The sequence below is a fragment of the Heterodontus francisci genome, chromosome 29 (assembly GCF_036365525.1).
Source record: "Heterodontus francisci isolate sHetFra1 chromosome 29, sHetFra1.hap1, whole genome shotgun sequence".
In the NCBI taxonomy this organism is placed as follows: domain Eukaryota; kingdom Metazoa; phylum Chordata; class Chondrichthyes; order Heterodontiformes; family Heterodontidae; genus Heterodontus; species Heterodontus francisci.
In genome coordinates, this window is record NC_090399.1 from 7,965,788 (window position 1) to 7,992,503 (window position 26,716).

Sequence of the window (26,716 nt, forward strand, 5' to 3'; positions counted from 1 at the left end):
CCACAATCTGTCAATGGATTTATTTTAACCTAGTCATTTCCAAGAGTCTTTATGTCATTTAGTAGGAACAGGACGAGGCCATTCAGCCCTTCAAGCTTGTTTTGCTGTTCAATTCGATCACTCAACTCCATTTACTACCTTAGAAGTGATATCAGGGCCTTAGTCACTACTTCTCTGATGATAGGTCTCCAAGGTTTCTGTGTATCAATGTTTATGAAAGTAGGTGAACAAAAACAATTTTTCATATAAAAATCCTGTTTTCCATGGAGCGTCACCGCCACCTGCTGGCTGAGATCAGGACTCCACACATTTATTTTTCTGCATTACTGATTCTGGTCACCTGGTGGTGATGTTGCTCTGTTATTATTTCCAGATGTTTTGGTGATAATGAGCCTCCTCCATTCTGGTGACTGGTTTACCAACTTTCAATAACTAGTGCAGGGTGAATTACTGTTTGTGCCAGCGAATGGCACCGTTAGATTGTGTAGACATGTGAATGGGGGAGTGATGAGAAAGGGCTGGGATGGAGTTGTTACCGGCTGCACACATTTCCCTGAAGAATGTGACTAAAATATCAAACAGTCTGAGCATCCGATTACATTCCCAGTGTGTCTGTGTGTGATAAGGTGGGGAGTTGGATGGAATTGATGTTCTGGTTGAAAATACTAATATCAGTTCTTTATTCCTTTCAGAATCAACAATCCAACGTAAACAAAACTGCTTAAAATGAAACAGAAAAAGATGATTTTAATGTAAAATTCAAATATTACAATGATCACATCCCCAGACTCCATGGAAATGCAGTATTTTCCTCCTTCAATATTTGGATTTCTCCCTCAGGCTTTCATGTTGTGGGTGCAGAGTAAGAAATGGAAACACAGAAGAAATCACAGCTCCAGACTGGGAAACAGGTGAAGAGATGGAGGACGGGACTGGGTGGTTTGACTGACTGAAGCAGGGAGTGAATGAAGGAAGGAGAGACACAAGATATTTAATTTACTGTTTATTTTAATCTGCTGACATTTATATTTGTATTGGTTTTATTTACAGTCTGATTGTGATTTTACAATGGATAATTTGGAAATTAAATGATACATTTAGAGACAACCTGGGTTAACCCCCAACCCCTGACCCTCAACCCCTGACCTCTGCTCTTGGGGGTCAGGTCATTGTGATGTCACTGATGATGCGACAGGCCCGAGGCCTTGGAGCAGATTCTTAGCCATTTGTTTAAATACAAAGTGTAGAAGAAAGGATAAAGTTTCTCCGTGAATTTATTCCCAGTGAAAGTGTGGAGATGGGACTTGGTGTCCGCGTCGTAAAATGAAACTGTCCCGGACTCATAACTGAGATAAATTCCCACCTTCCCGGGAATCTGATCGTCAGGGAGATGGGATCGAGGAGAGGAATTTATATAAAATTGATCATCAATCTGCTGAATGGTCCAGAATCCAGTCTCTGGGCTCCAGTCGACCCAGTCCTTCCTGTTCACAGACTCTGCGGCTACTCCCAGACTCCACCAATCATTCCTCACCACCTCCACCTCCCAGTAATGTCTCCCCGATGTGAATCCCTCTGATCCCAGCACACAGAGACAGCGCCAGGACCTCTCTGTAAACCTCTTCTCAGTGTCAGGGAGATTCCTCCAGGTCCCGGTGTTTCTCACACTCTTCAGATCCTCAGACACCTCGAGATACGGATTCGCTGTTTCCACATCCAGGGTCACAGAGACTGGGAGAAAAAGCAGAGAATTAGAGACTCACTGGGGATCGGGGGAGAGACTCGCTGGGGATCGGGGGGAGAGACTCGCTGGGGATCGGGGGGATCGGGGGCAGAGACTCGCTGGGGATCGGGGGGAGAGACTCGCTGGGGATCGGGGGGAGAGACTCGCTGGGGATCGGGGGAGAGACTCGTTGGGGATCGGGGGGAGAGACTCGCTGGGGATCGGGGGAGAGACTCGCTGGGGATCGGGGGGAGAGACTCGCTGGGGATCGGGGGAGAGACTCGCTGGGGATGGGGGAGAGACTCGCTGGGGATCGGGGAGAGACTCGCTGGGGATCGGGGGGGAGAGACTCGCTGGGGATCGGGGGAGAGACTCACTGGGGTTCAGTGGGGGGTAGAGACTCACTGGGGTTCGGGGGGTAGAGACTCACTGGGGTTCGGGGGGGTAGAGACTCACTGGGGTTCGGGGTAGAGACTCGCTGGGGTTCAGGGGGGGTTAGAGACTCACTGGGGTTCGGGGTAGAGACTCGCTGGGGTTCGGGGGGGTAGAGACTCACTGGGGTTCGGGGGGTGGTTGTGACTCACTGGGGTTCGGTGGGGGTGTAGAGACTCACTGGGGTTCGGTGGGGGGTAGAGACTCACTGGTGTTCGGGGGGGAAGAGATTCACTGGGGTTCGGGGGGGAAGAGACTCACTGGGGTTCGGGGGGGAAGAGACTCACTGGGGTTCGGTGGGGGGGTAGAGACTCGCTGGGGTTCGGGTGGGGTAGAGACTCACTGGGGTTCGGGGGGGGTTGTGACTTACTGGGGTTCGGTGGGGGTGCAGAGACTCACTGGGGTTCGGTGGGGGGGTAGAGACTCACTGGGGTTCGGGGGGGAAGAGACTCACTGGGGTTCGGTGGGGGGTAGAGACACACTGGTGTTCGGGGGGGGTAGAGACTCACTGGTGTTCGGGGGGGGTTGTGACTCACTGGGGTTCGGTGGGGGTGCAGAGACTCACTGGGGTTCGGTGGGGGTGTAGAGACTTACTGGGGTTCGGTGGGGGGGGTAGAGTCTCGGTGGGGGGGAGGGTAGAGACCTGCTAGGTTTCGGGGGTGTCGTGACTCGCTGGGGTTCGGTGGTGGGGGGGGAGGTAGAGACTCGCTGGGGTTCGGGGGGGCGGAAGGGAAAGGGAAATGATTTTTAACAAACTTGTTGGAGTTTTTTGAGGACTTAACTCGCAGAATAGATCAGGGGGAACCGGTGGATGTGATATATTTAGATTTTCAGAAAGCTTTTGAAAAGGTCCCACACAAGAGGTGAGTAAATACAATTAGATCAGATGGGATTGGGGGGAATATACTGGCATGGACTGAGAACTGGTTAATGGACAGAAAACAGAGAGTCGGTATAAATGGTCATTTTCAGGTTGCCAGGCTGTAACTAGTGGGTACCACTAGGATCAATGTTCTCGCACCCACACTTTTTGGGATTTTCTTCTCCCTGCTGCTTTCACATGCGTTCAAATCCTCTGAAGAAGGAATTTTCCTCCACACAAGATCAGGGGGCAGGTTGTTCAACCTTGCCCGTCTAAGAGCGAAGTCCAAAGTACGGAAAGTCCTCATCAGAGAACTCCTCTTTGCTGACGATGCTGCTTTAACATCTCACACTGAAGAATGCCTGCAAAGTCTCATCGACAGGTTTGCGTCTGCCTGCAATGAATTTGGCCTAACCATCAGCCTCAAGAAAACGAACATCATGGGGCAGGATGTCAGAAATGCTCCATCCATCAATATTGGCGACCACGCTCTGGAAGTGGTTCAAGAGTTCACCTACCTAGGCTCAACTATCACCAGTAACCTGTCTCTAGATGCAGAAATCAACAAGCGCATGGGTAAGGCTTCCACTGCTATGTCCAGACTGGCCAAGAGAGTGTGGGAAAATGGCGCACTGACACGGAACACAAAAGTCCGAGTGTATCAGGCCTGTGTCCTCAGTACCTTGCTCTACGGCAGCGAGGCCTGGACAACGTATGCCAGCCAAGAGCGACGTCTCAATTCATTCCATCTTCGCTGCCTTCGGAGAATACTTGGCATCAGGTGGCAGGACTATATCTCCAACACAGAAGTCCTTGAAGCGGCCAACACCCCCAGCTTATACACACTACTGAGTCAGCGGCGCTTGAGATGGCTTGGCCATGTGAGCCGCATGGAAGATGGCAGGATCCCCAAAGACACATTGTACAGCGAGCTCGCCACTGGTATCAGACCCACCGGCCGTCCATGTCTCCGTTATAAAGACGTCTGCAAACGTGACATGAAATCGTGTGACATTGATCACAAGTCGTGGGAGTCAGTTGCCAGCATTCGCCAGAGCTGGCGGGCAGCCATAAAGACAGGGCTAAATTGTGGCGAGTCGAAGAGACTTAGTAGTTGGCAGGAAAAAAGACAGAGGCGCAAGGGGAGAGCCAACTGTGCAACAGCCCCAACAAACAAATTTCTCTGCAGCACCTGTGGAAGAGCCTGTCACTCCAGAATTGGCCTTTATAGCCACTCCAGGCGCTGCTTCACAAACCACTGACCACCTCCAGGCGCGTATCCATTGTCTCTCGAGATAAGGAGGCCCAAAAGAAATGCTGCGGCTCCAGCTCTTCCCAATCTATATCAATGATTTGGTTGTGGGGATTAAATATAATATTTCCAAGTTTTCAGATGACACAAAACTAATTGTAAGTGTGAGAATTGTCAGGGTGAAGGCGGAAGAGTGGCATGAGGTAAATTGCTCTTTCAGAGAGCCAGCCCAGACATGATGGGCCGAATGGCCTCCTCCTGTTATGTGACAATTCTGTGAACACCTCCATTCAATCTGCAAATGTGACCCCATCCGTCATTTTGATTCTCTGCACCACTCCCACTCTGTCCTCTGACCTTGGACAGCTACACTGTTCCAGTGAAGTTCTCGGTGAGCTTGAGGAACTGTACCTCATCTCTCAATGAGACATTTTACAGCCTTACAGACTCAATACTGAGTTCAACAATTTCAGATTATAACCTCAGCCCCATTTTTTATTTTTTTGGATGACAGCTGTTGGTGATGATTCTTTCGTTCCCATTTTCATCTCCTCTCGACCCATCTTTTGTTTCTTTACTTGTCCCATTACCATCTCCTTCTGCCTTGCACTATCATCCCTTTTGTCATTTAATTTCTCTGCCCTCCACCCTCGCAGAGCCTGGAGGTAAGGAGCACGGAGCTGAAGGAGTGGGCGGATGGAGCAGCAGAGTGACCGGACAAGATAAAAAGCAAGGCCCTGGGAGTAGGCCTCAAATTGACAAGGCCTAGAGGTCGGGAAAGTGAATCTGAAAGAGTTTTGGGGCGAAGTAGCAGAGCAGCCCGAACCCCGAGAGACGTGTGTTTCAGAGAGTGAGGTAAAAAAGTGACATCAGCTCAAGGGTAGAAGCAGCTCGTTACCAAAGTCTTTCGTTTATTTCTGTAAGTTTAGTTAATCTAATAAACAGATGCATCGTAGGATACCTCAGTCCCGTGGAATGCACACCCTGTTCCATGTGGGAACTCCAGAATGCTTCTCGTGTCCCGGACAACCACATATGCAGGAAGTGTTGTCAGGTTTCAAAGCTTGTGTCACTCCGTTCCATCTATGAGGCTGAGAGCTACTTGGATAACACATTTCTGGAGGCAGTCACCCCACAGCTGAAGAGTAAATAGGCAGATAGGGAATGGGTGATCACCAGTCAAAGAGGACCAGGCAGGTAGTGTAGGAGTCCCCTCAGTATCTCTTGCCCTCAAACCGGTATTCTGTTCTGAATATTGGTAAGGGTGATGGTTCCACTGGGGAGTGCCGGCAGAGCCAAGTCCACGGCACCATGGGTGGCTCAGCTGTGTGGGGGTGAAGAGGAAGATTGGGAATGCAATAGTGATCGGGGATTCTATAGTTAGAGGATCAGACAGGTGTTTCTGCAGATGTTTGATTCCGGGGTGGGAGGTTGCGTCCCTGGTGCCAGGGTCCAGGATGTCACTGAACGGCTGAAGAACATTCTAAGGCATGTGGGTAAACAGCCAGAGGTCGTGGTCCATAACAGTTACAGCAACATAGAAAGAAAGAGGGATGAGGTCCTGCAGGTAGACTTTAGGGAGCTTGGAAAGGGATGAATAAACACAACCTGAAAAGGGAGTAATCTCCGTATTAGTCCAGCTGCCACACACCAGTGAGTATAGAAATAAGAGGATAGTAAATGAATGTGTGGCTGGAGAGATGGTGCAGGAGGGAGGGCTTCAGATTCCTGGGACATTGGGACCTGTACAGGCCGGATGGGTTACACCACCACAGAGCAGGGAGCAATGTCCTCGTGGGGCAATTTGCTGGTGCTGTTGGAGAGGGTTTAAATAATTTGGCAGGAGGATGGGAACCAGGATGTAGCATGAGAAAGGAGAAACAAGGTGCACAAAGGATTGGGAGAGACAGGTAGCACGAAAGTAAGAAATTGTGAGCTAGTATGTGGGGTCAGACTAAGGAAATACAATAAGATCTAATTCAGGTTTACAGTGAATGTATGTAAATGTACAAAGAATGATAATAAAGTTAGTGAGCTGCAGGCACAGACAGACACATGGGAATACGATGTTAGAACATAGAACAGTACAGCACAGTACAGGCCCTTCGGCCCACGATGTTGTGCCAAACCTTTCACCTACTCTAAGATCAAACTAACTACCTACCCTTCATTCTACTATTATCCATGTACCTATCCAAGAGCCGCTTAAATGTCCCTAATGTATCTGCTTCTATTACCACCGCTGGCAGCGCATTCCACGCACCCACCATTCTCTGTGTAAAGAACCTACCTCTGACATCTCCCCGAAACCTTCCTCCAATCACCTTAAAATTAGGCTGCCTGGTGATAGCCCTTTCCACCCTGGGAAAAAGTCTCTGACTATCCACTCGATCTATGCCTCTCATCATCTTGTACCTCTCTATCAAGTCACCTCTCATCCTTCTTCACTCCAATGAGAAAAGCCCTAGCTCCCTCAATCTTTCTTCGTAGGACATGCCCTCCAGTCCAGGCAGCATCCTGGTAAATCTCCTCTGCATCCTCTCTAAAGCTTCCACATCCTTCCTATAATGAGACGACCAGAACTGAACACAATATTCCAAGAGTGGTCTAACCAGGGCTTTATAGAGCTGCAGCATAACCTCGCGGCTCTTAAACTCAATCCCCCTGTTAATGAAAGCCAACACACCATACGCCTTCTTAACAACCCTATCAACTTGGGTGGCAACTTTGAGCGATCTATGGACATGGATCCCAAGATCCCTCTGTTCCTCCACACTGCCAAGAATCCTGTCTTTTAGCCTGTATTCTGCATTCAAATTCGACTTTCCAAAATGAATCACTTCACACTTTTCCAGGTTGAACTCCATCTGCCACTTCTCAGCCCAGCTCTGCATCCTGTCAATGTCCCGTTGCAACCTACAACAGCCTTCCACACTATCCACAACTCCAGCAACCTTCGTGTCATCGGCAAACTTGCTAACCCAGCCTTCCACTTCCTCATCCAAGTCATTTATAAAAATCACAAAGAGCAGAGGTTCCAGAACAGATCCTTGTGGAACACCACTGGTCACCGAGCTCCAGGCTGAATACTTTCCATCTACTACCACCCTCTGCCTTCTATGGGCCAGCCAATTTTGTATCCAGAGTAATAGTGTAAAGGGCAGAGACAGCAGGGGGAAGGCGGGGGGAAGAGTTTCCGAAGTGTGTTCAGGAGAATTTTCCTGATCTGTACATTTTGGGTTTGACGAGGAAGGAAGCATTCCCAGATCTGGATCTGGGGAATGAGGTGAATTAAGTATCACTGGGCGAACATTTAAAGAACAGTGATCATTCTATCATAAGGTTTAGATTAGCTATGGGAAAAGACAAGGAGCAATCTAGAGTGAAAATACTGAATTGGAGGAGGACAAATTTCAGTGGGTTGAGGATGATTCCAGTTTAATCGGGACAGATTCAAAGATTGGCAGGTAAAACTGTAATGGAATAATGGGCTGTTTTTAAAGAGGAGATGGTTCGGGTCCAGTTGAGGTATATTCCCACGAGGGGGAAAGGTAAATGAGCACTTTGCATCTGTCTTTACCAAGGAAGAGAATGTTGCCAAAGTCATACTGAAAGAGGAGGTAGTTGACATACTAGATGGTAAAAATGACTAAAACTGAGGTACTAGAAAGGCTGACTGTACTTTGATAAATCATCAGGACTGGATGGGATGTATCCGAGAATGCTGAGGGAAATGAAGGTGGAAATTGTGGAGGTACTGGTCACAATCTTCCAATCCTCCTTAAATACAGGGGGTGGTTCCAGAGGATGGAAGAATTACAAATGTTACACCCTTGTTTAAAAAAGAGTGTAAGGATAAAATCAGCATTTACAGAACAGTGAGTTTATCCTCGGTGGTGGGAAAGCTTTTAGAAACGATAATCTGGGACAAAATTAACGTCACTTGGACAAGTGTGGATTAAAGAAAACCAGCATGGATTTGTTAAAGGTTTATCATGTTTCAGTAACTTGATTTGAGTTTTTTTACTGGAGTAACAGAAAGGGTTAATGAAGGTAATGCAGTTGATGTGTATATGGGCTTCCAAAAGATATTTGATAAAGTGCCACATAAAAGATTAATAGGCAAGATAAGGGCTCCTGATGTTGGGGGTAATATATTAGTGTGGATAGAGGATTGGTTAACAGACAGGAAGCAGAGAGTGGATTTAAATGGGACATTTTCAAATTGCAGGCAGTGAATAGCGGGGGTGCTGCAAGGATCAGTGCTGGGACCTCAGCTATTTACACTCTATATTAATGACTTGGATGAAGAGACAGGGAGTAATGTATCTAATTTTGCTGATGATACAAAGCTTGGTGGAAAGGTAAGCTGCGGGGAGGATGTAGAGAGGCTGAAAAGAGATATAGACAGGTTAAGTGAGTGGGCAACAAGATGGCAAATGGAGTAAAATGTAGGAAAGTGTGAAGTTGTTCACTTTGGTCATAAAAATAGAAAAGCAGAATATTTTTTAAAAGTTGTGAAAATGGTAAGTGTTGATGTTCAGAGAGACTTGCGGGTACTCGTACAAGGAACACACAAAGTTAACATGTAGGTGCAGCAGGCTGTTAGGAAGGCAAATAGCATGTTGGCCTTTATTGCAATGGGATTGGAGTACAGGAATAAAGAAGTCTTACTAAAATTGTACAGGGCTTTGGTGAGACCGAACCTGGAATACAGTGTGTAGTTTTAGTCTCCACATTTAAGAAAGGATATACTTGCACTGGAGGTGGTGCAGCGAACATTTACTAAATTGGTCCCTGGGATGAGGGGGTTGTCCTATGATGAGACGCTGAGTAAATTGGGTCTATATTCTCTGGAGTTTAGAAGAATGAGAGGTGATCTAATTGAGACATAACAAGATTCTGAAAGGGCTTGATAGGGTAGAAGCTGAGAGATTATTCCCACTGGTCAGAGTATCTAAAACACAGGGACACAGTCTCAGGATAAGGGGTCAATCATTCAGGACTGAAACGAGGAGTAATTCCTGCACTGAAAGGGTTGTGAATCTTTGTAATTCTGTATTCCAGAGGGTTGTGGATGCTCCATCATTGAATACATTTAAGTTTGGGATAGATAGATTTTTGGTCTCACAGGGAATCAAGGGATATGGGGATGGGGTAGGAATGTGGAATTGAAGCCCAAGATCAGCCATGATCGTATTGAATGGAGTAGCAGGCTCGATGGGCCGAATGGTCTATTTCTGTTCCTATTTCTTGTGCTCGTGTGTGAAGGTTTGAGCGAGGGTACAGAAATGATTTCTGAGAAAGGTTCTGGGGATGAGGGACTTCAGTTATGTGGATAGACTGGAGAAGCTGGGGGTCTTCTCCTTAGAGAAGAGAAGGTTGAGAGGAGATTGGATAAAGGTGTTCAAAATCATGAAGGGTCGCCTGCCCAACCTGAATCAGCCTGACTAAAATCATAGAATCATAGCATGATTACAGCACAGAAGGAGGCCATTCGGCCTGTCATGTCCATGCCGGCCCTTTGCAAGAGCAACTCACCTAGTCCCACTGTCCTGCCTTTTCCCCATAGCCCTGCGATTTTTTTTTTGTCTTCAGATAATTATCCAATACCCTTTTAAAAGTCATGCTTGAATCTGCCTCCACCACACTCTCCGGCAGTGCCCTCTGGTTCTGGACTCACCCACAAGAGGAAACATCCTTTCCATATCCACCTTGTCAAGACCGTTCAGGATCTTATAAACTTCAATCAAGTCTCCTCTCACTTTTCTAAACTCCAGTGAAAACAAGCCCAGTCTGTCCAGCCTTTCCTCAAAAGACAACCTGCTCATTCCAGGTATCAATCTAGTAAACCTCCTCTGAACTGCTTCCAATGCATTTACATCCTTCCTTAAATAAGGAGACCAAAACTGCACACATTCGAGATGTGGTCACACCAATGCCCTGTATAACTGAAGCATAACATCCTTACTTTTATTTTCAATTCCTTTCCTAATAAAGGATAGCATTTCATTAGCCTTCTTTATTACTTGCTGTACCTTCATACCTTCATGCTGTACCTATCCTGAGTGGTGTGAAACAGGGCTGTGTTCTCGCACCCACACTTTTTGGGATTTTCTTCTCCCTGCTGCTTTCACATGCGTTCAAATCCTCTGAAGAAGGAATTTTCCTCCACACAAGATCAGGGGGCAGGTTGTTCAACCTTGCCCGTCTAAGAGCGAAGTCCAAAGTACGGAAAGTCCTCATCAGAGAACTCCTCTTTGCTGACGATGCTGCTTTAACATCTCACACTGAAGAATGCCTGCAGAGTCTCATCGACAGGTTTGCGTCTGCCTGCAATGAATTTGGCCTAACCATCAGCCTCAAGAAAACGAACATCATGGGGCAGGATGTCAGAAATGCTCCATCCATCAATATTGGCGACCACGCTCTGGAAGTGGTTCAAGAGTTCACCTACCTAGGCTCAACTATCACCAGTAACCTGTCTCCAGATGCAGAAATCAACAAGCGCATGGGTAAGGCTTCCACTGCTATGTCCAGACTGGCCAAGAGAGTGTGGGAAAATGGCGCACTGACACGGAACACAAAAGTCCGAGTGTATCAGGCCTGTGTCCTCAGTACCTTGCTCTACGGCAGCGAGGCCTGGACAACGTATGCCAGCCAAGAGCGACGTCTCAATTCATTCCATCTTCGCTGCCTTCGGAGAATACTTGGCATCAGGTGGCAGGACTATATCTCCAACACAGAAGTCCTTGAAGCGGCCAACACCCCCAGCTTATACACACTACTGAGTCAGCGGCGCTTGAGATGGCTTGGCCATGTGAGCCGCATGGAAGATGGCAGGATCCCCAAAGACACATTGTACAGCGAGCTCGCCACTGGTATCAGACCCACCGGCCGTCCATGTCTCCGTTATAAAGACGTCTGCAAACGTGACATGAAATCGTGTGACATTGATCACAAGTCGTGGGAGTCAGTTGCCAGCATTCGCCAGAGCTGGCGGGCAGCCATAAAGACAGGGCTAAATTGTGGCGAGTCGAAGAGACTTAGTAGTTGGCAGGAAAAAAGACAGAGGCGCAAGGGGAGAGCCAACTGTGCAACAGCCCCAACAAACAAATTTCTCTGCAGCACCTGTGGAAGAGCCTGTCACTCCAGAATTGGCCTTTATAGCCACTCCAGGCGCTGCTTCACAAACCACTGACCACCTCCAGGCGCGTATCCATTGTCTCTCGAGATAAGGAGGCCCAAAAGAAGAAAGAAGAAAGACCTTCATACTAACTTTTTGTGACTCATGCACTAGAACACCTAGATCCCTCTGCACCTCGGGATTCTGCAGTCATTCTCCATTTAAGTAATACTCTGCTTTTTTAATCTTCCTGCTAAAGATAACAACTTCACATTTTCCCACATTATAATGCATCTGTCAGATTTTTGCCCACTCACTCAACCTATCTATATCGGTCTGCAACCTCATGGCCTCTTCACAACAGACTTTCCAACCTATCTTTGGGTCATCTGTAAATTTAGCTACCATGCCATCGCTCCCCTCATCTGAGTCATTGATGTCAATTCTAAAAAGTTGAGGCCATTTAACAATTTATATCAATGACTTAGATGAGGGGGAATAAATACTTTTAACAGAAGTCATCTGCTGCATTGTGTATTTTAAAGGTGATCAACACTGAGCTGTGATAGCTGTTACTGAGTGTTCCAACTTCCTCAGTTACAAGGGAGAGACAATGTCCTTTCCAGATCAGGAACTCAGAACTTCACAGACAAGTAATATTCCCTTTTGCCGACAGTGTTACTTCTGTTTTCGGTGGGTATTGGAGATTGGATTCCCCATCTTCAGAAATATTTGAGAGAGGTGATGTGACTGGAATACCTTTGGATTCCTGTAATGCATTCCCACAGAAATCATAGCAGGTTTAAGGCACAGAAAGAGGCCACTTGGCCCATCATGTCTGTGCTGGCCGAAAAATGGTCCACCTATCCTCACCCCACCTTCCAGCATTTGGTCCGTAGCCCTGCAGCTTACAGCACTTGAGGTGCATATCCAGACTCCTTTTGAATCAGTTGAGGGTCTCTGCCTCAACTATCCTTTCAGGCAGTAAGTTCCAGACTATCATCACCCTCTGGGTGAAAAGGTTTTTCCTCATCTCCCCTCTAACTTTTCTACCAATCACTTTAAATCTATGCCCCCTCATCACTGACCTCTCTGCTAAGGTGAATAGACCCTTCACCTCCACTCTATCCAGGCCCCTCAAAATGTTGTACATTTCAATCAGATTTCCCCTCAGCCTTCTCTGTTCCAAGGAGAACAACCCCAGCCTATCCAATCTTTCCTCATAGCTGCATTTCTCCAGTCCTGACAACATCCTCATAAATCTCCTCTGTACCCTCATTTCTGTAATGAGGTGTTCAGAACTGCACACAGTACTCAAGTTGTGGCCTAATCAATGAGTTATACAGTTCCAGCAGAACCTCCCGGCTCTTGTGTTATGTACCTCGGTTAATAAAGGAAAGGATTTCTTATGCCTTCTTAACCATCTTATCGACCTGTCCTGCTACCTTCAGGGATCTGTGGACATTCACCCCAAAGTCCCTCACTTCCTCTATGCTTCTCAGTGTTTTCTCATTAATCATGTATTCCTTTGCCTTGTTTGACCTCCCCAAATGCATCAACTCACACTTCTCCAAATTGAATTCCATTTGCCACTTTTCTGCCCATCTGACCAGACCATCAATATCTTTCTGTAGCCTACAGCTATCCTCCTCGCTACCTACCACACGGCCAATCTTTGTGTCATCCGCAAACTTCTTCATCATGCCCCCTACATTTATGTCCAAATCGTTAATATATACCACAAAAAGCAGGGGACCCAGTACTGAGCCCTGCGGAATGCCACTGGAAACAGCCCTCCAGTCACTAAAACAGCCGTCAACAATTACCCTTTGTTTCCTGCCACTGAGTCACTTTTGTATCCACCTTGCTGCATTTCTCTGGATCCCATGATATTTTATTTTTTAACCAGTCTGCCATGTGGGACCTTGTCAAATGCTTTGCTAAAACCCATGTAGACCACATCAACTGCACGACCCTCATCTATCTTCCTTGTTACTTCTTCAACAAATTCGATCAAGTTGGTCAAACAAGATCATCCCTTAACAAATCCGTGCTGGCTATCCTTGATTAACCTGTGCCTTTCTAAGTGACAGCTTATCCTGTCTCTCAGAATAGATTCCAATAATTGTCCCACTACTGAGGTTAGACTGACTGGCCTGTAATTATTCGGTCTATCCTTCGCTCCCTTTTTAAACAGAGGTACAATGTTAGCAATTCTCCAATCCTCCAGCATCACACCTGTATCCAGTGAGGATTGGAAAATGATGGTCAGACCTTCTGCTATTTCCTCTCTTGCTTCTTTTAACAGCCTAGGATACATTTCATCTGGCCCTGGAGATTTATCAACTTTCAAGGATGCTAATCCCATTAATACTTCCACTCTCCCTATGTTTATCACATCCAATATTTCACACTCTTCCTCCTTAATTACAATATCTGCATCGTCCCCCTCTTTTGTGAAGACAGACGTAAAGTATTCATTAAGAACCATACCAATATCTTCCTCTCCTACACATTGGTTACCTTTTTGGTCTTTAATGGGCCCTACTTTCTCCTTAGTTATCCTCTTACTCTTAATGTATTGATAAAACATCTTTGGGTTCACCTTGATTTTGCTTGCCAATATTCTTTTATGCTCTCTCTTTGCTTTCCTAATTTCCTTTTTGATTTCACCCCTCCACTTTCTATACTCTTCTCGGCTTTCTGTAGTATTGAGTTCTCGGTGTCGGACATAAGCTTTCCTTTTCTGCCTTATCTTCCCCTGTAGCTCCTTGACATCCATGGGGCTCTAGATTTGGCCGCATCACCCTTTTTCTTTGTGGGAACATGTTTACCCTGAACTGCTTGAATCTCCCCTTTGAATGTCTCCCACTGTTCTGACATTGATTTTGCTTCAAGTAGATGTTTCTAGTCCACTTTTGCTAAATCACTCCTCAGTTTAGTAAACTTGGCCGTGCCCCAATTGAGAACTCTGATTCCTGTTCTATCTCTGTCCTTCTCCATAACTATGTTAAAACTGACTGAATTATGATCACTACCACCAAAATACTCTCCCACTGCCACTCCTTCCACCTGCCCATCTTCATTTCCGAAGACTACACCTAAAACTTTTTTTTATTTCCAAAATATGCTTTATTCATAAAAAACTGTAAAAAAAAATACATTACAAAACAGTTCAAAACAGCACCAAGTCCACAATACAAAGAGTGCAAAAGAGATCAGTTTCCTTCAATACAAGAGTGAGTTGCCTCACAACCCTTCCATTTCATTTTACCTGCCATGTACATTTTGCAGCAAACAAATATTTTCTGGGTACAGCCCGAGGGGTTTTCCCTGGATCCAGCCCCTCAGTTCAGCTTGGTGGGGGGACCTTACACAGTGGTCTTTCCCCATTGAGCCTTTGCTGCAGCTGCCCCAAGCTTTAGTGTGTCCCTCAGCATGTAGTCCTGGACCTTGGAATGTGCCAGTCTGCACCATTTGGTCGTGGGCAACTCTTTGCGCTGGAAGACCAACAAGTTTTGAGCAGACCAAAGGGCGTCTTTGCACCCTTTATTGTTGGACTTGCAACATACTGGGCAAAAAAGTTCTCCTGAATGCACCTCAAGAATTCTGTTCCCTCAATTCCTTTTACAATAAAACTATCCCAGTTAATATTGGGGTCATTAAAAACCCCTACTATTACTGCCCTATTCTTGCACTTCTCAGAGATTTGCCTACATCTCTGCTCTTCTATCTCCCTCTGACTGTTTGGGGGTCTATAGTACACTCCCTGCAGTGTGATTGCCCCTTTTTTGTTGCTTAGCTCAATCCATATGGCCTCATTTGATGAACCTTCCAACATATAATCCCTTCTCACAGCTTCCACTCCCCCTCCTTTCTTATCCCCCACTATCGCATCTGAAAACCCTGTAACCAGGAACGTTGAGCTGCCATTCCTGTCCCTCCTTAAGCCATGTTTCTGTAATAGCTGTGATATCATACTGCCACGTGTCTATCTGTGCCCTCAGCTCATCTGCTTTATTTGCTCTACTCTTTGCATTGAAATAGATACCCTCGAGCACTGCCAAACTCTTCTTTAAATTTTCTAACCCTCGTTTCCTCTGTCTTCCGGACTCATGCATTAATTTTCCGATGTCCATTTTCATTTCTGATTTTGTTCCAGCTGAGTTTATCCTCAGGTCCCCATCCCCCTGCCAAACGAGTTTAAACCCTCCCCAACAGCACTAGTAAAACGTCCTGCAAGGAACTCAGTCCCGGCTCTGTTCAGGTGCAACCTGTCAGGCCTGTACAGCCCCCATCTCCCCCAGAGCCGGTCCCAATGTCCCAGCTGAAGCCCTCCCTCCTGCACCATCTTTCCAGCCACACATTCATCTGTCTTATCCTTCTATTTCTATACTGACTTGCACGTGGCACTGGGATTAATCCAGAGATTACTACTTTTGAGGTCCTGCTTGCTAATTTCTTGCCTAGCTCCCTAAATTCTGACTGCAAGACCACGTCCCTCTTTCTACCTATGTCATTGGTTCCGATGTGGACCATGACTGCTGGCTGTTCACCCTTCAGGATGCTCTGCAGCCGCTCAGTGACATCCTTGACCCTGGCACCAGGGAGGCAACACACCATCCTGAATTCACGTCTGCAGCCACAGCCCCACCACCCGCCCCCCCCCCCCCCACCCCCATGAACCTGGCTCTGGCTGCTCTCCCTAGGTGAAGCATCACTTTCTTCAGTAATCAGAACTGAATACCTGTTGAAGAGTGAGATGCACTCAGGGGTCTCTTGCACAACCTGCCTGATTCTTTTTGACTGCCTTGTGGTCACCTATTCCCTCTTTCCCTGTATACACTTAAGCTGTGAGGTGACCACATCTATAAACGTACTATCCATGTAGCTCTCATCCTCATGGATGCACCTTAGTGTCACCACCTGCCGCTCAAGTTCCAAAACCTGGCGTTCAAGCTGCTTCAGTTGACGACACTTCTTGCACAAATGGTTCTCCAGGATACGGGAAGCATCCTGGATCTCCCACATAGCACAGGAGGTGCACTCAACAAGGTTGAAGCAACCTTGCCATTCCTTAATTTATTAGTTGACTCTTTGCTCTGCTAAAAATAACCTTACAAATACTAAAACTGCTTAGAATAAAAATACCAGCTACTCACTTGTTCCTTATTTGCAAGCTATTTACACACACACCCTAACAGTAATGTACATGCCCAGCTATTGAGAGTTATTCCCTAACAGCAATTAATCACCAACCAATCACCTTACAGCTTTCCTGTGACGTCACTGTTCACTTTTTTTTTTCAAACGCCTGGACTCCTCTCCGCTGCTCTCCCAGAAGGGAAGTGATCTAGGCCTCAATCCTCGAGCTCTATTTATCCGCTCCTTACTCCCTGTTCTTCCCACATGGTATGAGCAGGCCCAATGCATGATGATGTCATTAAACATGTTAATTGGCCATCTTGGTGTCTGTCTTTCTTTACCAGTTCCTCCCAATATATAACAATTCCAGAGTGTGACCCATGCAATAAATGCACATTTTGATTTCTTTACAATAATTTCAAATATATTCTTTTGTGTGGCACTGCTGCAGATTTACTTCAATTTCCTGGGGACTGGCAGTGCTGCTGCCCGTTACCGCACAGAGTTCTTCAATGATACATCATCTCATTCTGCCCTGTCTCAGCTCATCTGCTGCTGAAACCCTCTTCAATGCCTGTCAATCCAGGGAATCAAGGCAAATCAGCTGTGGTGCTATACAAATGTATTTCTCCTCCATTGTTTTTAAATGTATAAATATCAAGATATTATTGTCAAATGAGATAGGTTCTAAAATGAGCTGAGACTATGGCCGGAGTTTAACAGTCCCCCACAGGAGCAGGCTGGTGGTGAGGGTGGCGGGTCGTAAAATTGAGTGGGAGGTGGGGGGAGGGGGGGCGGAATCATTCCTGACACCTTCCTGCCCCCGCTGTAATTTTTCAAAGGGCAGTGGTGAGAAACACCCCGCCTGCCCCAGACCATTCAATGACCTTAAGTGGCCAATTAACGGCTACTTAAGGGTCTCCTCCCACCACCGCTGGGGTGAGCCCTCCTGATCGGGCACCCTGTGCCTCATGGATGGCCCCCCCATTGCACAACAACCCCCCCCTCCACCCCACACCGATCACACTTGCCTCACCAGGACCTGGCCGATTGTCCCTGGCGAGGCCCCAAAACTTATCTCCCTTCTGGGGCCGACGTCCATGATCCTGCTGCTGGCTGGGTGCAGTGCCAGAAATGGCCACCGCTCCTGGTGCTGTGGCTGGGACTGTGAGCTGCCGGCTCTCTGATTGGCCAGCAGCTCCATTAGGCGGGACTTCCTGCCTCAGAGAGGCAGAAGAGGCCCAAGATCACTTAAGGGCCTGGGGCACATAAAATGTTAGTGTGGCTCCCAGGCCCAGTGGAGGCGGGCTCACCCCCAACTTTTTGACTGGTGGGCGGGGTCTCCCGCCAAATGTAAAATTCCGGCATATTTCATGCAACTGGAGGATTGCAGTTAGGCTCCAACTGGAGGATTGCATCCAGTTCTGGTCACCACACTTCAGGAAGAATGTGAGGGTCCTTGAGAGGATGCAGAGGAGATTTACCAGAATGGTTCCAGGGATGGAGGATTTTAGTTACAAGGTTAGGTTGGAAAAACTGTGTTTGTTCTCCTTCGAATAAAGGAGATTGAGGGGAGATTTAATCGAAATGTAGAAGATTGTGACAGGTTTAGATAAGTTAGACAAGGAAGAGTGGTTTTCTATTCACAAATGGTACAAGGACTCGGGGACACAGATTGAAAGTTTTGGGTAAGAGATGCAGGGGGGATGTGAGGAAGCACTTACTTACACAGTGGGTGGTAATGACCTGGAACTCACTGCCCACAAGGGTGGTGGAAGTGAAGATGATCAATGACTTCATTGGGAATCGAGCCGGGGAGTGGGACTGACTGTGGAGAGTGGCATAAACTCGATGGGCCGAATGACATCCTTCTGTGTGTAAATGTCTCAATAATTCTGAAGTATTATTTTTGCTGAGGTGGATTTAGAAACTGAAAAGGGAAGTGACATGATGGTGCATAATTTATTCTCTAGTATGGTGATTTATTTTATTCATTTTGGGAATATGGGTGTCGCTGGCAAGGTGCCCTCATTCAGGCAAGTGAAATGTATTCCGTCACACTCCTGACTTGTGTCTTGTAGGTGATGGAAAGGTTTTGGGGAGATGGGAGGTGAATTACCGCAGAATACCCAACCTCTGATCTGCTCTTGTAGCTACAGTATTTATGTTCAAGAAAGAGTTAGATATAGTTCTTAGGGCTAATGGGATCAAGGGATATGGAGAGAAAGCGGGAACAGGTTACTGAGTTTGGATGATCAGCCATGATCGTATTGAATGATGGAGCAGACTCGAAGGGCCGAATGATCAACTCCTGCTCTTATTTTTCTATGTTTCTATATGGCTGGTCCAATTAAGTTTCTGGTCAATGGTGACCCAAGAATGTTGCGGGTGGGGGATTCAGCTGTGATAAAGCCATTGAATGTCAAGGAAAGATGATTAGATTCTCCCATGTTGGAGATGGTCATTGCCTAGAACTTGTGAAATGTGAATGTTATTTGCCATTTATCAGCCCAAGCCTGAATGTTGTCCAGGTCTTCCTGCATGTTGCCATGGGCTCCTTCAGTATCTGAGGGCTTGCAAATGGAACATAAACACTGTGTAATCATCAGAAACATCCCCAGTCTGACCTTATGATGAAGGGAAGGTATGATGAAGCAGCTGAAGATGGTTGGACCGAGGGCGCTGCCCTGAGGAACGCCTGTCATGATTTCTTGGGGCTGAGATGATTGCTCTCCAACATCCACAACCATCTTCCGTTGTGCCAGGTATGACTAGGGAGAGTTGTCTCCCTCTATCGCTATTAACTTCGATTTTACTGGAGCTCCTTGATTCCACACTTGATCAAATGCTCCCTTGATGTTAAGGGAGTCACCTCACCTCACCTCTGGAATTCAGTTCTTTTGTCCATGTTTAGACCAAGGTCATAATGAGGTTTGGAGCCGAATGCTCCTGGCAGAACTGAGTATTGGTGAGCAGGTTATTAGTGAGTAAATGTCACTTGATAACACAGTCGACAACACCTGATTATTGAGAGTCGACTGATGGGACAGTAATTGGCCAGATTGGATTTCATAGAATCGCAGAAACCTATTCAGCCATTCAGCCCATCGTTACTATACTGGCTCTTTGAAAGAGCTTGGTCCCACACTCCCTTTTTTTGTCTGTAACCTGTCAGTTCTTCATCCTCAAGTACCTATCCAACTGTTTTAAATTATTTGTGGAATCAGTTTCCACCACCTTTTCAGGTAGAACATTCCAGATTCCATAAACACTCTGAGTGAAACATTTCTCCTCATCGCCCCTCTACACTTTTTTCCAATGTTTTTAAATCAATGACTTCTGATTCTTAACCACTTGTCAGAGGGAATCATTTTTCTCTATCAAAGTCTCTCATCATATTGAAAACCTCTATTAGGTCACATCTTAACCTTCTCTGTTCCAAGAAGAACAGTCCTAACTTTTCCAACTTCTTCCCATAACTGAATTCCCTCATCCCTGGTAACATCCTGGTAAATCTCCTCTGTAACCTTTCGAAGGCTTTTACATTTTTCCTGAAGTGTGTTGCCCAGTATTGTCCACAAAACTCCAGCCGGGACCGAACCAGTTGTTTATAAAGTTCCAGCATGATCTCTTTGCTTTAATAATCTATTCCTTTATTTATAAATTCAAGGAACACATATGTCTTTTTAACTACCTTATTAACTTTCCCTCCCACCTTTAAGAATTTATGGATGTGAACAACAAGGTCTCTGTTCATCCACACTTTTCAAAATCGTGCAATTTATCGGATACTGTCTTTCCATATTAGTCCTCCCACAGTGCATCACTTTGCACTTCTCTGCATTGAGCTCATCTGCCAAACTTATGTCCATTTCATCATCCTGTCTGTGTCATCCTGAAGTCTACAATGATCATCATCACTATCTACTACATTGTCAAGCTTTGTATCATCTGCAAACTTTATAATGTTGCTTCCTGCACCCGAGTCTATCTCCTTTGTTAAAATTGAAAAGTCAAAACTGATCCTTGGGAAACACCACAGCAAACACCTCCCTATGGTAGCATATTGGTAATGTTACTGGGCTAGTAAATAATGTGTTTGAGTGTTAACTGCTCTCTGAAATGGCCTAGCAAGCCACTCAGTTAGATCAAATCACTACAGAAAAAAGCACTATGTAACTGCAGTGGTTCAAGAAAGCAGCTCACCACCACCTTCTCAAGGGCAATTGTGATGGGCAATAAATGCTGGCCTTACCAGCAATGTTCACAACCAAAGAATGAATAAAAAAAGTCTGAAAAACATCCAGCCACCATCTGCTTCCTGTCATTGAGTCAATTCTGTGTCCATATCGCCACTTTCCTCTGAATTCCATAGGCTTCCATCTTCTTAACAAGTCTCCCATGTGGCACTTTGTCAGATGCCTTCCAATATCCAGATATAGAATATCTAATGCACTACCTCAGTAAAACTCAATTCCACTTTTCATTACTGAACCTATTTAATTTCAATCTATTTCTATTTGCTGTTTTGCAACCTTATATTTTTAATAATTTCGTTTTCTGTCACTTCTGTTAAATCACTGTGTACACCGTGTCTAAATACTCATTCGGCAAGATATTTAATTTGAACTTGAGCAATATGGGTTGATAATTTAATCCATTGACTTGGTGGTATAGAAATGGTGCCTATATATGAGTAGTCAGAGGAGGAGTGGGGCCTATTAGGGACAGAGAGGCTTAGAGGCACCGGGCTTGGTTGGGTTCCCCTTGTTTGAATGTTCCTGGCCTGTACCTGAAGCATCTCTTCCTTAAAGATAACCCATTGTTCCGATACAGCTCTTCCTGACAGTCTTTGGTTCCGTTCTACCCTGGCTAGATCCCTTCTCATTGCATTGAAATTAGCCCTCTTCCAATCTAGACATTCTAACTTATTTTGTTTCTTGCTTTTCTGTATTACTTCTCCAAACCTTATAATACGATGATCACTCTTACCCATGTACACCCTCACAGTCACTTGGTCCACTTGTCCCACCTCATTTCCCAGCACCACATCCAGCAATGCCTCCTTTCTAGTTGGGCTGAGAACATATTGATCACAGACATTTTAGAAAATCTGCCCCGATTTAACCTTGACTCTAAAATTATCCCAATTGACATTTGGGTAATTAAAGTCCCCCAATATAACCACTCTATAGTTCTTGTACATCTCTGACTTCCCTGCAGATTTGCTCCTCTATCTCTCTCTCACTATTTGGAGGCCTATAGAATACGTGAGAAGCAGAATGGAGACTGGATTCAATCTCACTTTGAAGAAATGGAACCTGTCATAGCCGTCAAGTGCACTGCACTATTGAACTACAAGAAAGCCCCCAGCAAGCTAACATCCTTAGCACTTAAAGTAGCCAGAAGCACTGAGCAAAGAACAGCCAGGCGCTGTACAAATGACCACTGGCAACACCTATGCAGTCGTATTCAGCTGGCCTCCGACACCAGAAACATCAGAGGACTGTATGACGGCATTAAGAGAGCTTTTGGGCCAAACATCAAGAAGATCGGCCCCCCCTCAAGTCTAAATCAGGAGAAACGAGTAAGCAAATGGACCGCTGGGTTGAGCACTACCTAGAACTGTACTCCAGGGAAAATGTTGTCACTGAGACTGCTCTCAATGCAGCCCAGTCTCTGCCAGTCATGGATGAGCTGGACGTATAGCCAACAAAATCGGAACTCAGTGATGCCATTGATTCTCTAGCCAATGGAAAAGCCTCTGGAAAGGCATTACCCCTGAAATACTCAAGTGTGCCAAGCCTGCTATACTCTCAGCACTCCATGAACTGCTTTGCCTGTGCCGCGAAGAGGGAGCAGTACCACAGGACATGCACGATGCCAATATCATCACCCTCTCTAAGAACAAGGGTGATGGCAGTGACTGCAACAACTAGCGTGGAATCTCCCTGCTCAGCATAATGGGGAAAATCTTCGCTCGAGCCATTTTAAACAGACTCCAGAAGCTGGCTGTGCGTGTCTACCCTGAGGCACAGTGCGGCTTTCAAGCAGAGAGATCCATTATTGATATGCTGTTCTCCCTTCGCCAGCTACAGGAGAAATGCCGTGAACAACAGATGCCCCTCTATGTTGCCCTCATAGATCTCACCAAAGCCTTTGACCTCGTCAGCGGACATGGTCTCTTTTGACTACAAGCAAAGATCGGATGTTCACCAAAGCTACTAAGTATCATCACCTCATTCCATGACAATATGAAAGGCACAATTCAGCATAGCGGTGCCTCATCAGACCCCCTTCCAATCCTGAGTGGCGTGAATCAGGGCTGTGTTCTCGCACCGACACTGTTTGGGATCTTCTTCTCCCTGCTGCTCTCACATGCATTCAAGTCGTCAGAAGAAGGAATTTTCTTCCACACAAGATCAGATGGCAGGTTGTTCAACCTTGCCCGTCGAAGAGCGAAGACCAAAGTACGGTCCTCATCAGGGAACTCCTCTTTGCTGACGATGCTGCATTAACATCCCACACAGAAGAGTGCCTGCAGAGACTCATCGACAGGTTTGCGGCTGCCTGCAACGAATTTGGCCTAACCATCAGCCTCAAGAAAACGAACATCATGGGACAGGACGTCAGAAATGCTCCATCCATTAATATCGGCGACCACACTCTGGAAGTGGCTCAAGAGTTCACCTACCTAGGCTCAACTATCACCTGTAACCTGTCTCTAGATGCAGAAATCAACAAGCGCATGGGAAAGGCGTCTGCTGCTATGTCCAGACTGGCCAAGAGGGTGTGGGAAAATGGCCCACTGACACGGAACACAAAAGTCCAAGTGTATCAAGCCTGTATCCTCAGTACCTTGCTGTACAGCAGCGAGGCCTAGACAACGTATGTCAGCCAAGAGCGGCGTCTCAACGCATTCCATCTTCGCGGCCTCCGGAGAATCCTTGGCATCAGGTAGCAGGACCGTATCTCCAACGCAGAAGTCCTCGAGACAGCCAACATCCCCAGTATGTATGCCCTACTGAGCCAGTGGCACTTGAGATGGCTTGGCCATGTGAACTGCATGGAAGATGGCAGGATCCCCAAGGATGTATTGTACAGTGAGCTCATCACTGATATCAGACCCACCAGCCGTCCATATCTCCACTTTAAAGACGTTTGCAAACGTGACATGAAGTCCTGCGACATTGAGCACAAGTTGTAGGAGTCAGTTGCCAGCGATCGCCAGAGCTAGCGGACAGCTATGAAGGTGGGGCTGAACAGAAGCGAGTCGAAGAGACTCAGCAGTTGGCAGGAAAAGAGACAGAAGTGTAAGGAGAGAGCCAACTGTGTAACAGCCCCGACAACAATTTCACCTGCATCGGCTGTGGAAGAATTGGCCTTTATAGCCACTCCAGGCACTGCTCCACAAAACACTGACCACCTCTAGGTGCTTACCCATTGTCTCTTGAGGCCAAAAAGGAAAGGATAGAATACCCTTAGCAGTGTGACCATCCCCTTTCTGCTCCTCAACTCTAACCAAGTGGATTCTGCCCTTGCCCCTTCAAGGACATCCTCCCTTTCCAGCACTGCAATGTCTTCCCCAATCAGGAATACCACCCACCTCCCTTTTTTCCTTCTCTATCTTTTCTGAGCACTTTATATCCTTGTATATTAAGCACCCAGTTTTCACCATTTTTAACCATGTTTCCGTTATTGCCACTACAACATATTCCCATATTATTTGTGCTTGTAGCTCAACAATCTCATCTAGAACACTTGGTGCATTTACACACATGTATTGTAATCCTGTCTTTGCATTCCTCATCGTCCTTCTCAGTCCATTCCCATCCAATCGAGAACTACTCTCTTCTCTTGTACTGTCTAACACTCTCACTCTGACGCCACCTAATTCTTTGCTATTTTCTACACTAATGCTATCTGTCCCTTCCAATTCTCTGTGCACTGTGACGTGCCTCTTGTATTATCTCCTGGTTCCCACATCCCTGCCAAGTTAGTTTAAACCCTCACCAATAGCACCAGCAAATCACCCCACAAGGAATCTTGTCCCAGCTCTGTTCAGGTACAACCTGTCCGGCCTGTACATGTCCCAACTTCTCCAGAACTGGTCCCAGTGCCCCAGTAATCTATAGCCCCCCCTCCTGCACCATCTTTCCAGCCACGCATTCACCTGCACGATCCTCCTATTTCTATACTCACTTGCTTTCATGCACTTCAGGTTCTTCCTCTAAATTACAGCTAATGGGATACGGAGAGTCTCCTGACAACACAGAGCATGTGCAGAGCGATCGCCAACATCATCTGTGTATCTGAGCAGTTTCCATCTTCCAGTATGTGTCTGCGCATTCACGTATCAACTTCACCACGTTATGACGTCAGATGTAATGATGCCCGAGTGTTCCTTCACTCCTCAATGGCCGCGATCACCACCTCCATCCCCTCCAACACTACCCCACTCTCTACCGCAATCACTACCTCCATCCCCTCCAACACTACCCCACTCCCTCCCGTGATCACCACCTCCATCCCCTCCAACACTATCCCACTCTCTACCGCAATCACCGCCTCCATCCCCTCCAACACTACCCCACTCCCTCCTGCGATCACCACCTCCATCCCCTCCAACACTATCCCACTCCCGCCCGTGATCACCACCTCCATCCCCTCCAACACTACCCCACTCTCTACCGCAATCACCGCCTCCATCCCCTCCAACACTACCCCACTCCCTCCTGCGATCACCACCTCCATCCCCTCCAACACTATCCCACTCCCTCCCGTGATCACCACCCCCATCCCCTCCAACACTATCCCACTCTCTACCGCAATCACTACCTCCATCCCCTCCAACACTACCCCACTCCCTCCCACAATCACCGCCTCCATCCCGCCGCTCCCACCTGCTCACCGCTCCATCCTGCCGCTCCCACCTGCTCACCACTTCATCCTGCCGCTCCCACCTGCTCACCGCTCCATCCCGCTGCTCCTGCCTGCTCACCACTCTATCCCTCTGCTCCCGCCTGCTCACCACTCCATCCCGCTGCTCCTGCCTGCTCACCACTCCATCCCACTGCTCCCGTCTGCTCACCACTCCATCCCGCTACTCCGCCTGCTCACCGCTCTATCCCGCTGCTCCCGCCTGCTCACCGCTCCATCCCGCTACTCTGCCTGCTCACCGCTCCATCCCGCTGCTCCTGCCTGCTCACCACTCCATCCCGCTACTCCCACCTGCTCACCGCTCTATCCCGCTGCTCCCGCCTGCTCACCGCTCCATCCCGTTACTCTGCCTGCTCACCGCTCCATCCCACTACTCCCGCCTGCTCACCGCTCTATCCCGCTGCTCCCGCCTGCTCACTGCCCCATCCTGCTGCTCCCGCCTGCTCACCGCTCCATCCCGTTACTCTGCCTGCTCACCACTCCATCCCGCTACTCCCACCTGCTCACCGCTCCATCCCGCTGCTCCCGCCTGCTCACCGCTCTATCCCGCTGCTCCCGCCTGCTCACCGCTCCATCACGCTACTCCCGCCTGCTCACCGCTCTATCCTGCTGCTCCCGCCTGCTCACCGCTCCATCCCGCTGCTCCCACCTGCTCTCCGCCCCATCACGCTGCTCCTGCCTGCTCACCACTCCATCCCGCTACTCCCGCCTGCTCACCACTCCATCCCGCTGCTCCCGCCTGCTCACCGCTCCATCCCGCTACTCCCGCCTGCTGACCGCTCCATCCCGCTACTCCCGCCTGCTTACCGCTCCATCACGCTACTCCCGCCTGCTCACCGCTCTATCCTGCTGCTCCCGCCTGCTCACCGCTCCATCCCGCTGCTCCCACCTGCTCACCGCCCCATCCCGCTGCTCCCGCCTGCTCGCCACTTCATCCCGCTGCTCCTGCCTGCTCACAGCTCCATCCCGCTGCTCCCGCCTGCTCACTGCTCCATCCCGCTGCTCCCGCCTGCTCACTGCTCCATCCCGCTGCTCCTGCCTGCTCACAGTTCCATCCCGCTGCTCCCGCCTGCTCACAGCTCCATCCTGCTGCTCCCGCCTGCTCACCGCTCCATCCCGCTGCTCCTCCCTGCTCCCGCCTGCTCACCGCCCTATCCCACTGCTCCCGCCTGATCACCGCCCCATCCCGCTGCTCCCGCCTGCTCACCGCTCCATCCCGCTGCTCCCGCCTGCTCA

General features: G+C 47.7%; 1 protein-coding gene across 1 annotated transcript in view; it reads right to left on the reverse strand.

Annotated features, from left to right (window-relative positions):
- Nucleotides 1-882: 882 nt before the first annotated feature.
- Nucleotides 883-26,716, reverse strand: part of LOC137346098 (butyrophilin subfamily 3 member A1-like) — an 84,256-nt gene continuing 58,422 nt past the window's right edge. The window contains exon 6 of the mRNA XM_068009394.1: nt 883-1,731. Coding sequence (XP_067865495.1) covers nt 1,178-1,731 — 554 coding nt within the window. The 3' untranslated portion in view covers nt 883-1,177. The remainder of the gene's footprint in view (nt 1,732-26,716) is intronic.